Genomic DNA, 13,226 nt, shown 5'->3' with positions numbered 1-13,226 from the left:
TCCTACAGCAGAGGTTAAAATGATTTTTGACAAGTTCTGTGCTTTCAGAGGGCTTTCTTGTGACAAGGCAGTTTTCACATGCACAGTGTCAGAAAGCACTCTGTTAATTTTTAAACAAGGGAAAAGTAGAAACCACAGAAAGTCTTCAAAATGTACTTGTGGTGTGCAATTGAAGTAATTTGTTATACAAGTGAATTGGAAGATTTCTTTGATCACTGTATAAAATAAAGGTATTCAAAGTTCATGGCAAAATCAACAGTGTAAACCTATGTTAAACGTACATTTTTAATGCTCCTCCTACCCCCAGTCAGAAAAAAACAACAGAAAGCCTCTAAAGGCGACAGGGAGCTCCTACAGCTTCCCCAGTTCCTAGATATTCTGTTGGAGAGCTTAAATCAAAGAGCAAGACATGATGTACTGTCCTGCCAGTTGATACCTCAGACTGAATTTAACTATCACCTTACACTTCCATGAGGAATCCCCTGTACATAGATAATCTAATGAATTGTCAAACCTGATTCAGAACTTATTTCTTTGAAATAATTCAATAACTCTACAGTCTCACAATTGCATGCTCACTGTGAGCATAGAAACCAAGACTTCATGGTGCAACTAATATATAAAAACTAAGGAATCCTTTAATGATCACAGAAAATGGAGCTGTCATGAGGCTTGTCTTTCTTAACAAGTATTAGAACCCCCTAGAATCATAGAATCAGCTAGGTTGGAAAAGACCTTTAAGGTCATCAAGTCCAACCATTACCCCAGGACTGCCAAGACCACCACCAACCCATGTCACTGCAGGCCTCATCTACACGGTTTTTGAACACTTCCAGCAATGGCTATTTCACCATTTCTCTGGGCAGCCTGTTCCAATACCTGATCACCCTCTCTGAGAAGAAATTTTTCCTAATATCCAATCTAAACCTCCCCTGGTGCAGCTTGAGGCCATTACCTCTTGTCCTATTGCTTGTTACTTAGGAGAAGACACCGACCCCCACCTCACTACAACCTCCTTTCAGGTAGTTGTCAAGAGCGATAAGGTCCCCTCTGAGCCTTCTCTTCTCCAGACTAAACAACCCCAGTTCCCTCAGCCATTCCTCATAAGACTTGTTCTCCAGATCCTTCACCAGCTTTGTTGCCCTTCTCTGAACCCACTCCAGCACCTCAATGACTTTCTTGCAGTGAGGGGCCCAGAACTGAACACAGGATTCCAGGTGTGGCCTCACCAGTGAAAGAGAAGACTGAAAAAACAGTTCATTTTGTGTATCTTGTAGAAGTTTTGCAGTACAAAACCACAAAGATTTCACAGTGTTTGTTGGCTTCTTTGGAACTGGTACCACTGGTCCATTGTTTTAAAAGGGCATTGAAGTTTTTTGAGAAGAATGGTGAAAAAAGGAGTGTAAAAATCTATCTTTGGAATTTGGCCCAAAAGCAGACTGCTTTGGCTGAGCAGAAAAGGTATTCAGAACAATTCCCCCAAAGCTACATTCTTATATGTTACTTTCAGACAAAAAAATGCAATCCTTAAATTTACATTCCCTGCAGCATTATCTAATGCCTTCCCCCCCTCCTCCCCAATAACAGAATACACCATAGTGTATAGCAGTACACCATAGTATTAGGGCTGCAAAAATTCTGTTAGTAAGAATGGGGCTGCAGACACAGAGATAGGAGGAGTAGGCAACCCCGTACAGGTATGTCAGTTACCATCAGTGAGGGACCCAGCTAGAGAGACCTTCTTATTAACTGCAAATCATTCAAACCCTGATTTCCTTGTTCTGAGCAGTCATTTCTGAAACTTCTCCAATCCTAAACCTCTTGTCATCATAGAGACAGCCCATCCTTTCCACACTCGTTCCTTTGCTTCTCCATTACTCTCAAATCCATTCTCCCCATACCAACTCCAGCTCCAGCCTCCACCACTTTTGCCTGCAACAACCTGCCTACTTAAGGGCATATTTGCTCTTTGCAAACCCTTCTATCTTTCCTCTTGTCCCACACCATAAGCACCCAGCTTAAAATCCCTACATACAACCCTCTGATCAACACTGCCCTATGTTAGCACTTTAAGGCATTATTGCTGTGCCATCCCTCCCATTGATTTTCCCCACCGCTGCGTGCTCCCATGAAATGCAGCTGAACCTTCCACTTTGCAAGGGGATTCACTTCTTTGGCTTGCTTGTCTGTCATTCTTTCCAGGTTTTCAGTATTGTGGACACAGGTTGCACATAAAAATCCATGTGAACATGACTTCAAGAGCAGAAAATGGAGGAACTGTCCAAGGGAAAAATAAGATCTATGGTGTCTCCATGGACATTTTTTGATCAGGAGTGATCAAATATGTTCAGTTGAGATCAAAATAAGCTCTTTTTTTTCCTAAAGAAGGGGAGAGATTAGGAAACTAAGGGCAGAATATCACTCCGTAGGTTTTCATTAAAAAACATTTTTAGTTTAGGGATATTAAGTGTACATAGTACTTTATTCTGGAAATTTTTTATTAAGTCCTTAACCCAATTTGGAATTAGTAAATTAGGTATTTGGCAAAGCTGATCATTCTAATTAGGTTTGCACAATGAACTGAGTTACTACCTTTTGATCCTGGGCATCTGTTGTGATGTGGTCTGTTTCACCATCCTCTAGCTCTCCCATCTTCACAAGATTGACTTCAATGGTACCAACTGTCTTCCCACCATCAGAAGTCCTAGGGAAAAAAACCCACATATTGGGTCACCTGCAGCACCGCATTCATTCAGTAAAAACATTGTTGATAAACATTTAGTTCCCTCTCCATTCTGTCACCTGTGCCCCTGCCCACGGCAGGGGGGTTGGAACTAGATGATCTTAAGGTCCTTTCCAACCCTAACTATTCTATGATTCTAATCATAAACCAAATGCTAACGATAAGGCATACTGTATTTTCTCCAAATTCTATACAGCAATCAAAGTTTTCGTCACAAAACTGAGGATGGGTAAGTGCTATAAATGGTGGAAGAATCCATGAACATGCTAAGTTTTTATTCTAGACATAGTAATGTCTAGAATGTGTGTGGACCGTGAGAGAAAGGGCTGTAACGCTGCACCAATACCTTGCTTACGAGCTGCAATCTCATCGCACAATACACTGCTTTGTTTCCTAACAGAATCTGTGAAGAAAGGGCATGCTCAGTATATTAATAAACCCCCTGCTAAACCGAAATAATGAAACTAATCTGAGTATCACTTTTCCTTTCGTAGTCCTTCTGCAGAGTAATTATTCAGAATCAGTCCCGTTTCTTCAACTATGTAGAGGATAATGTAGTTCCAGATGAACTCCTTTATTATCATCTCTGCAAACAGTTTACTTCCAATTAAGCAAAAATAAATAGCAATTCAGATTTACATCTCCCAAGAGTACTGCTCACTACCTTTTAGGAGAAAACAAGGTTTAAACTCCGAAGAGATACTGAATGCTTTCCAGCTTTCACTGGTAGCAAAACACCAAGGTTAATGTGCAGTCTATCTCCCCTGGCTTATTCTGAACAGCTGGACTTTTTGGAAGGAAGGAAGAAGGGTAGCAGATCATTTAATAATAATGAGGAAGGTAAAACGACAGCCACCAAGTAAAAATCGACAAAAGGAAATGATGAGATTAAGTTTAGCAGAATTGCAAAATCACAGAGAGGAATGAAAAGAATGAAAACAAATGGGTTTGGGGCAATACTGTGTATAATCTCAGAAGCAAAGATGAGAAGTGATGGAGCAGGACAAAGGAATACACTGAAAAGTGACTAGAGGACAGGCAATGAAAAAAAGACTTTCAGAAACAGTAATACTAGAAAAAAGTGTTTCCATTAAAACCTGCCATATTCCTAGGACAATCCTTGCTGTAGGAAAACGTCAAAACCCCCTTCAACACAGATACCCTTTGAGAAGTTCAAAAAACAGTCCTCACATTAGATTAGTATAGGAAGGAAAAAAAACCAACCCAAACCAAACAGCCTTCTCCTCATTTCACCAACCAGGAGAAAGACTGCAGTCCAAGGCCTGGCCTGCTGGTACACCCACAGGCATGGCACAGTACCGTGCAGAGGCACCACGGCTGTACAGCTCAGTCAGATAATTCCCACTGCCTTGGAAGCGCTGAGAACCCCCAAGCAGCACTGCGCCGGCACACACTGTCTCCCGCTCTCAGGCAGGGCAGGCCTTGGACTTTGCCATGCACAGGCTTTCCCCTCTGCCTGCACATGTCTCTGCGTTTGCCTCTCACAATTTGACACCATCTGTATTTCTGCATGCCAGAGCACGCCAGCTCTTCACACTGGCTCAAGTTAAGCACATACGTGAGTCTTTTCAGGCATGGATACTTATTTATTATTCTAAATCAAAACTTTCATTTTTTACAGTGAAGTCTCAAAATATAGCTACCCCCAAGCTTCAAATTTAAATAGTAATTTTGGTTGCAAACCATTATGCTTTAATATGTGACTCACTAGAATATATTCATCTTGTAACTACACAAATTAAATATGTTCTTATATAAAACCCTGCAAAATAGACATAATTCTTCAGATTTTACATATGTCACTACTTCATTTCCTCTAAGCCAAATTCATTACTGACAATAAAGGAACAATGAAAAATGAACCAATTCCAGAGAGCCTCGCAACCAAAGAAGCCTACGTTCATTAACAAAGCACACAGAAGAAATGAGGAAGAAGGGTTCAATGTCCAAACGGTGTTTATGAACAAAAACGTACAATAATTTTGAAATGCATGAGAAGAACTTAACTGTCTTCTGAATGAAGACCATTGCCCTGAGTTGCTACAGCTTAGTGCTTTGATTTGTTTTCTCCTTCCCGTGTCAAACCAGCATGCAAACTAGGCTAACTCAACAAATGGACTACAGCATTTCCAAGGAGAAAGGATATGACAAATATGTTAGCAAATCACCTATACCTTTAAAAATCAGAGCAAATGTGTGGCTGTGAGACTGAAAATTTTTCAACAGCTTAATGTGTCCCAACTAAAGCGTACAAGTGGATGACCTCATTACCAGGCTGACATAAATATGCAACAGCACTTTGCTGTTATTCTGGTCTGAAAGGAAAATGTTGCATTCATTTGACTTTCAGAAATAAAATCTTGCCCATCCTTTTTTAGGAAACACATTTTTCTAAGGCTAAAGAGACCTGCAAGTCTGAGACTGACCTACATAAAACAGATCTGATTTAAAACTACCTCGGAGGAAATTAAGAGTATAAAGAGATGTTGAGCAAAATGGAGCTCAATTTGCAAATGAACTGCTACATTTGCATGTTGCATGTAGCCAAAAAGGCATGTTGCTCAAGTAAAACAGGAATACATGCCCACCTGAATACTTCTAGCAATAAAAGGTTGACCCAAGCATCCAGAAAGAAAGAAGGTAACAAGCTAATAGTAGAAAAACAAATGAGCTGGAAGGACTGAGAATAGCAGCCATTTGCCTTCAATGTTGTGCACATCAAGTCTCACTGTTGCGCAGTGAATATGCAAATTTAGGCCTGCTAATTGGTTCCCAGGGCCATACCTTTCTCCCCCCCCCAAAAAAGCCAATTCGAGAACACAAAGAAAGAGAAGCAGACGGTGTATTTGCATAGCTATGTTAATTATACATGCCAAAGTGAGTGACTGCCTCCTGAAACGCAAACTGCACGACTTGCCATCTAGCAGGCAGCCCCTTTCTCCAATGCATAATACATAATAAATGCCATTAGTATAGACTAACACTGCATTCTAAGGTAAATAAAGTTTTTCACTCTTCAATTCCTTCTCAGTTTTCATGATTTCAATGTACTATTGATTAAGCTTCAAGTCAAAACAAGTTTCACCTCAACTGAATGGAAGATTTGCCTGACTTATAATGCCAAGCAATTGTTCACCTGCTTCCTGGGGTGGATGACATGACATAAAGCAGCCAAGAAACAATTTCAGGATGGAGACCAAATAAAACTAGTTGTAGGCAGACTTGGACTGAATTTTAATAGGTAAAAGCAGCTAAATATATAGTATTTTATAGTCGACATTTGCTAATGAAGTTATATGTACATAAACGACTGCAAGAATTAGTGTGCTGCTTTCAAATTGTCTTTAGTTAGTTAAACATTATGAATGTAACTACTCCTGAAGTGCAGTTATGTGTCTTCCAGCCCGCTGAACTACAAGATGCTTGGAGGACGCTGTTAGGAGGGAGGGAAGTTGGGGGGACTTTCTTTCACGGAGTCTTGGAGTTATTTTTTTTTTTAACTTTCCAAAAATAACTATGGCTTATTTTTATCTCCTTTATTTAAAGGAAAGAAGTTCAGTCCTGCCCAAGATAAATGAAACTAAGGCAGCTAAAAAAATCAAACTGATAGACAAATAGATATTGTCCAAGAGGTCAAGTACAGTCATATGTTTAAAGAAAGTCTGTATACTACACGACTGACAGACATTCACAGGCACGTTGTCTCACATGATCTGTATAATTCATGCACTGCATCCTAGTTCTTGTTTTTGTCTGGTTAGCTCCATCACTACAAAGTTCCTGCTTACAGGGGCCGAAGGATGCAAGTGGTATTGATATTACCCTGGTTTCCTACTGAAGTAGCCTACTTACAATTTTGTACTGTCTACTAAGAGGAGCATCTCAGGCAGATGGACCTTATTTCTACAGAGAGTGCAAAAGAGCACTATTATCTTTTTCCTTTGCTGTTTCTTACATGTAACTTACTGGAAATCATACGAAAATCACCCAGCTAAAGATGACCTTCTTGGAAAAAGGCAAACTACCACCACAGGAGAAGCAGCTAATGGAAACACTAATTGCTAGCTCTTTACAGAAGCCTCAACCAAGCAAAAAAAACCACATTGTGCTGTTCTTAAAAGAAAGACATGGCAAAAAGATCCTCTAAACTGAACATGAAATGGTAATCAACTAAAAAAAAAAAATAAATTAGTATTAGTTACTAAAATAGCAATCAGTTACCTCATTTACAAAGAAATTAGGTTTTTTTTTTTAAATTGAATACACTGCAACATATAGTCAGTATTAATAAATATTCTGTTACTGACTGTGGCTTTGGCTTTTGTTTTATTCAACAGCCCACTTTATCCTGTTCATCATCACAACCCTATGAGAAAGCTGGAAGCAAGTGGCCTTGTATTACCACTACAAAATAAAACTTTTTATTCTATAGAAGGCATTTCTGTTTTTATAAATTTCATATTGAAAACCGCAGTCCCAAGTCTCCACTAACTGAATTTCCTCTGCCAACATCAGTTGTGTACATCATCATCATCAAAGCAATTTTACAAATTGACCTGTTCAGGTTTTGATGTTTAGACAGACATAGGTGCACATATCTATAATAAACACTCAGCCATCAGTTTAGGGCACCTTCATAGGGAAGGAAAGACAATAACAATAAATTCTTCTCCAGTGGTTTTGTAACTTGATTCCCTAATTACTATTAATGTACAATGGTGAGGAAAAGTAAGGAATTGTAGATGTATGCCAGCCCTCCACAAAATAACTGAGAAAAATACAAGGATATTTCTCAAAAAACACTTTTATATTGTTGTGTACCTCACAAAAGACAATGGCAAGATATAATAAATGGGGGAAAAAAAACAAACCACCAAAAACCAACACCCTGGAAAAAGTAACCAGCTACTATAATCACGCCAGTATTTACAGGGCACACCAAAGAGCTATTTCCGGATACTTAAATCTTTACTTCAGATCTAACAAAGGAGTATCTCAGTCCCAAGCACTCTCTGGTAAACTCCCATCCAAAGTATATCAACAGGAATTAAATAGAACTGCATGCTCTGACAAAGCTCCCTTATCCTCCTGAGGGGAGCTAATATAATTGGGCAATTAGAGGAAAGCAAGTTTTGATTATTAGACTGCCCTGGTTAAACTGCCAGTGAAGACATGTGGATAATTTCTACTGCTTTTGTGCTCCTGAACACATAATCAGGAAACAATCCCACATTTAAAAGGTTAGGGTTTTTCTCTTAAAAAAAAATTGAAAAAAAAAAAAAAAAAAAGTCCAACCAACAAAAACTTACTATTTGACATATCTGCAAATTAACTTGAATTGGTATAATTGGCCAGGCTGGATGGGGCTTTGAGCAACCTGGTCTAGTGGAAGGTGTCCTTGCCCACAGGCAGGGGATTGGAACTAGATGGTCTTTAAGGTCCCTTCCAACCCCAACCATTCCAGGATTCTACGATAATATTTGTCTTTTAGTGTTAGGTGCATAAAGAGGACATACAAGACTAAAAATATTAAGTAAAAGCAAATCTGAAAAGGCTTAGAGCTTCAGTTAAAACCAACCTGGCAATCTGCCATCTGTGGATTATTAGTTATCCACCTGAACTTCTTGTTTACAAATTAGATGGGTTAGATACAAAATACTCTCAAACCTTCCTGACACTTTACATTCTGCCAATTATTATGGCACCTGTCAGAGGCATTCTTTCAGATCAAGTTTTCAATACGTCAATCAGAGAGGCAAAGTTTGTCCCAAAGAACTTGAGACAACTTGAAATTCTGTAAGAAAAGGCTCTTACAAACAGTAAATTGATATTTGTTTATCCAGCCATACAATTCCACAGGGAGCAGTCAGTTCACACTTCATGTGATTGGTTTCTTGTGTAAGAAAAAGTTACCTGCTGCTTAGGCATGACATTTTCTGTGTTTGGGAGAAATTAAAATCAAGGCATTTTGTTAACTTTGCCCTTTAAACTACACACAGGTATGCAACTACTATTGTTATAACAGGAAAGCAGGTGTGGTAATAAACCCAAAATACTTCAGGAAGTTTCTGCTTAAAAAACATACAGTGTCCTTGACATAGTGACAATACCACAACATCACTGAATGGGTTGTAATTTCGGCCTCCATCCAAATCAAGCCTGGTGCAAGGGATAAAGAATGTAACACAAGTTTTCCACAGCACTTATGTACAGTATCCTAGGCAGAACATATACCAGTATCTCTGTTTTCCTAGTCACAGCTTCTTTCCTCCCAAAAATGTGCCTACGTAGTCCTCACGAAAATGTGTCCTGAGTTCAGGCACTTGCTCTGTGACGCTTACATGTACCTACCCAGTAACTGCAAATAAGCCTCCATTGTGCTTGCAAAAATCAACTCAATGAAATCCCAGCACCATATAAAGTCTAAAGAATTCATTCAGAAAATCAGCGCCTAAAATGTTTCCCCTAACCTTCAAAAAGATTCATACCTTTATACACTTTAAGCCATGCAAGTCCGTATCAAGGGTGAAAACTGAATGTTTTTTCTTCAGTGCACAGCTTTAAGAACTATCTGTTCAGCCCAACCCTAGTTTTTGAATATTGGCTCTGACTCTCCTGCAGCACTGTACACTGTGCCACTCATTAGAGTTGTACATTGCCCCCTTACTGCCATTTGAGTTTGGCTGCATGTAACAATGGTTTAGGAGATTACAACCAATTTCACATACAAGAAGCCTTGAGTCATGGCGTCCACCGTCTTTAAATATGCTTAGTAACCAAACCAGAAAACTGTACAGTGTTAATTCTTTAAACCCAATACATCAAATGAAACTAAGAATCTTCTGCTCCTTTCTAAAGGAAACTTTGAAAGAACATCCTCTACTTAAAATTCCCTGCAATTCTTCCATAGGTTATCATACTAAAAAATTGCTAACCTTTTCTAACCTGACACATAGAAAGCCCCAGCTTAAAGAATTGATATTTCATTTTGACTTTGTGCCTGGTCGAAATAGAAGCATTTCAAGTTGACGTCTAAAATACCTGAAGTAATACAGAGTTTCATAGTCAAGCAGCAATTATAGAATCATTTAGGTTGGAAAAGACTTTTGAGATCATAGAGTCCAACCATAAACCTAACACTGCTAAATCCACTACTAAACCATGTCTCTAACTGCAACATCTAGATGTCTTGTAAATACCTCCTGGGATGATGACTCCACCACTTCCCTGGGCAGCCTGTTCCAATGCTTAACGCCATTTTGGTGAAGAAATTTTTCCTAATAGCCAACCTAAACCTCCCCTGGCACAACTTGAGGCCATCTTGTCCTATCACTTGTTACTTGGGAAAAGAGACCAACTCTCACCTCACTACAACCTCCCTTCAGGTAGTTGCGGAGAGTGATAAGGTCTCTCCTCAGCCTCCTTTTCTCCAGGCTAAACAATCCCAGTTCCCTCAGCTGCTCCTCACAGAAGTTGCTTTCTAGACCCTTCACCGGATTCATTGCTCTTCTCTGGACCTGAAATCCCATGGGTTATTAATTCAATATAGTTTATAACAGAGGAGAACACTTACCTGAGGGTAAGGGTCAACTGTTGCTCCTTTGACTTTACCAAGTCTGCTACTCTAAAAGTTGTACAGCCCAGGAAGCTTCGCTAGAAAACAAAGCGGAAAGAAAAGGTAACATCTCCATTAATTTTTTAAGTTTTAATTACTACTTTTTTTTTTGGTGTCACACTTCAAAATCTTTCTTTGCTACCTAGAAAATACTATATTCCAATATAGTCAATTTGACACACTATCCAGTAGAAATTCTTTTATGCACCTGTAGCATGATCATCAGTAAACTATTTAACTCTGATTTCACAGGCAAGAACCTCTCTCTCTTTTATTAAGAACAGTCTGACAACCTGACAAAACAACAGGTTACCAAATGTACAGCCATAGGAAAACCTCCGTTCAGTACAAATACACTTGGATTCTGCATCATCTTTCTATAATTGTCATTTTTAGATTACAAGAAATTTTAAGTTTTCAGTATCTTATCAAAGTTGGGTTTGCTATAGTTTTTCCTTAAACCTTAGGCACTACCATCTATGCACTGCAAAAAATCTCATTTGGTCAACTTTGCCAACGCTAGTGTTCTTGCCCCAGAAACAATGGGAAAGAAAGTAACAGTCTAGAGCCATCTTCTATCCATTTATCTTTCAAATATATAACTCAACATCACTTGCTCCGAACAAATTATAATGAGATCTTAAGACTAAGCTGAATTTTTGCAAGAAAATAATGAGAAGTACGGTTTCTTTTCATCGCATTACACTAATTTTACTCTACTGTTGGAATGCAAAGCAAAATTCCAAGCTAAATTATATATGTTCTTGGATATACAAATTAAAGAAGCAGCAAGTTGCTCTGAGTTGACACAGGCTGCGTGTAGAGACTAACTTTCCCCTTCAGGGAAACAGAGAATTTGGTGCTACGCAGAAGTGTAACTTCCTCTGGTAAAAAAAAACCCTGCAGCCTGCTTTCTTTCAGGAAGACAAGCTGGATATTGAGTGTCTGAATGCTAACAATAAAGCCTTCTGTGAAGATAGATTTTCTTGCATGTAAAACGTACAGTTCAAATCAGAATTCTCAATTTAGGTAAGCACTGACACCGGTCTCCAAGTGGGTAAACTAAGTCATTAGTTATGGCCCATTCCTGTCCATGACAGAGGCTTAGATTTCCTGTGCTTTGGCTGGCAGTTAAGTAGCAAAGGAAAAAAGATGCAAGGTGAGAATCTAGGCAAGGCTGGGAAAACAGCAGATTTGGGAAGTGCGGAACATGAAGTAAGAAAATAAAAATCCCACAGCCCAACAAGCAAAGATGATAGTTAGATTTCCCTGTCAAAAAGAAACATGTACTTTTACAAGAAATATGTCCAGGTGTGACTACACGGTGATGCGCAGCCTTTCTAGAGTGAACACACAGATAGTTCTGTCTTCCTTTAGATCAAAGACAGTGTTTGTTCACTAAAACTCTGTGGTGGCATGCTAAGCACAAATTAGTTCTCTCTTTACAAGAGTAAGAAGATACATATCCTTAGTACCATAAGAACACATTCTGCAGCACAACATTTATATAGCAGCCTTTATTCTGGCATTTTATGGCATATGACTGCTTGTATTTTCAACCTTACCATTTGGAGAGAAGGAGTACGATATTTGGAACAAAACTGATAGAAGTTGGGTCACTTTGGTGTTCTTTCTGCAGCACAATAGAACTGTAAATCCACTTAAGAACCCTGAGTCAGAGTTCACATGTCACACCAGGGCTAAGAAACAATTATATTGCTCTCTTACACAATCTAGGAGCTTTGCTCGTTGCACCCAGTAACGACCTCTGAGCGTCATATCTAGTTCTCCAGGGTCATGAAATTAAAGGTGAACAATTTTATGGGCTTAAAAAAATTCTACTCACTTGTCTGTTTTTTTTATTTTTATGCTTATTTAGAATTAAATTTTCTTTGCCTGACAATGCAATTAGGAGTTATTTGCAAAATTAAATAAAATTGTGAATGATCCCATGAAGAGAGTTATGCTAATGTTCAAGGGGTCTAATTTCAAACAATGCTGCAGAACACTTTTTTCATACTGATTTAGGTACCAGTAGTCTACCTTGGGGCCTGAACTGGCAGCCTACAAACCAATCTAACTTTGCACATGTGACTTGGAGAGGCTTTAAAAGTAGGCTTTAAACAGAACTGCTGCTGTAATGCTAATTATAATGTTCCTCTGTAATTTTGCTAGTGGAGTACTTATGATTATAAATGTTAAGATATGTGCCTTGCGTAGTTTGATGAATCATCTCAGCTAGCCAAAGAGAGAAGTCTCTATAATAGCTATATGAAAAGTTGAAACATACCGATTATTTCACTCAGATTGAACTTGCTGCCAAGCTACAGGTTTTTCAAACACTAGCTGAAGTCCTGGAAACTATGCCAAGGAGGCCCTGGTAATGCAGGAAAGTCACCTTAGGCTAAAAGTTTCAAAATCCAGCTGGTTTAAATGTTTGCAGATATAAGTCTGATACCTGCACCAGATGGTGCTTGGTCTTCTATTCAGCTCTAGCAGGATCAACATATCCCATCCCCATAAGGTATCTGTATTATCTGGGAGGTTTCTCAGACCCAGAAATGACATCCCAATACCTTTGCCAAAATTTCCACAGATCTATACAGCAACATAAGTCCTCCATATGTCACCAGTGTAATTTCTTAAGGTAGACTCAAAGGTAACTCCTACAGCAGTACTTTTTATACTCTGCACATGAAAACCAGAAGTCAACAGGTCAGGCTCATTCAGGCAACGTGATTCCAAGGCTCTCGATCTCATCCAGATTGCTTGTATGGCAGCAGCAGGAAGCCTAGATAGTTGTACTTGCCTCAAGATAATTTCAGTAGAATAGGATTTTCAAGGACA

General features: G+C 39.0%; 1 protein-coding gene across 4 annotated transcripts in view; it reads right to left on the bottom strand.

Annotated features, from left to right (window-relative positions):
- Positions 1–13,226, bottom strand: part of INPP4B (inositol polyphosphate-4-phosphatase type II B) — a 309,190-nt gene that overhangs the window by 111,538 nt on the left and 184,426 nt on the right. For all 4 annotated transcript variants that reach the window (XM_030492258.2, XM_030492256.2, XM_030492257.2 and 1 more), the window contains exons 8-9: positions 10,338–10,417; positions 2,593–2,704 (exon numbers count right to left, since the gene is read on the bottom strand). In XM_030492258.2, coding sequence (XP_030348118.1) covers positions 2,593–2,704; positions 10,338–10,417 — 192 coding nt within the window. The remainder of the gene's footprint in view (positions 1–2,592; positions 2,705–10,337; positions 10,418–13,226) is intronic.

This window comes from Strigops habroptila, chromosome 7, assembly GCF_004027225.2.
Source record: "Strigops habroptila isolate Jane chromosome 7, bStrHab1.2.pri, whole genome shotgun sequence".
Lineage (NCBI taxonomy): Eukaryota > Metazoa > Chordata > Aves > Psittaciformes > Psittacidae > Strigops > Strigops habroptila.
Note: the sequence above shows the minus strand (reverse complement) of the source record. Positions and strands in the feature narration are given on the sequence as shown.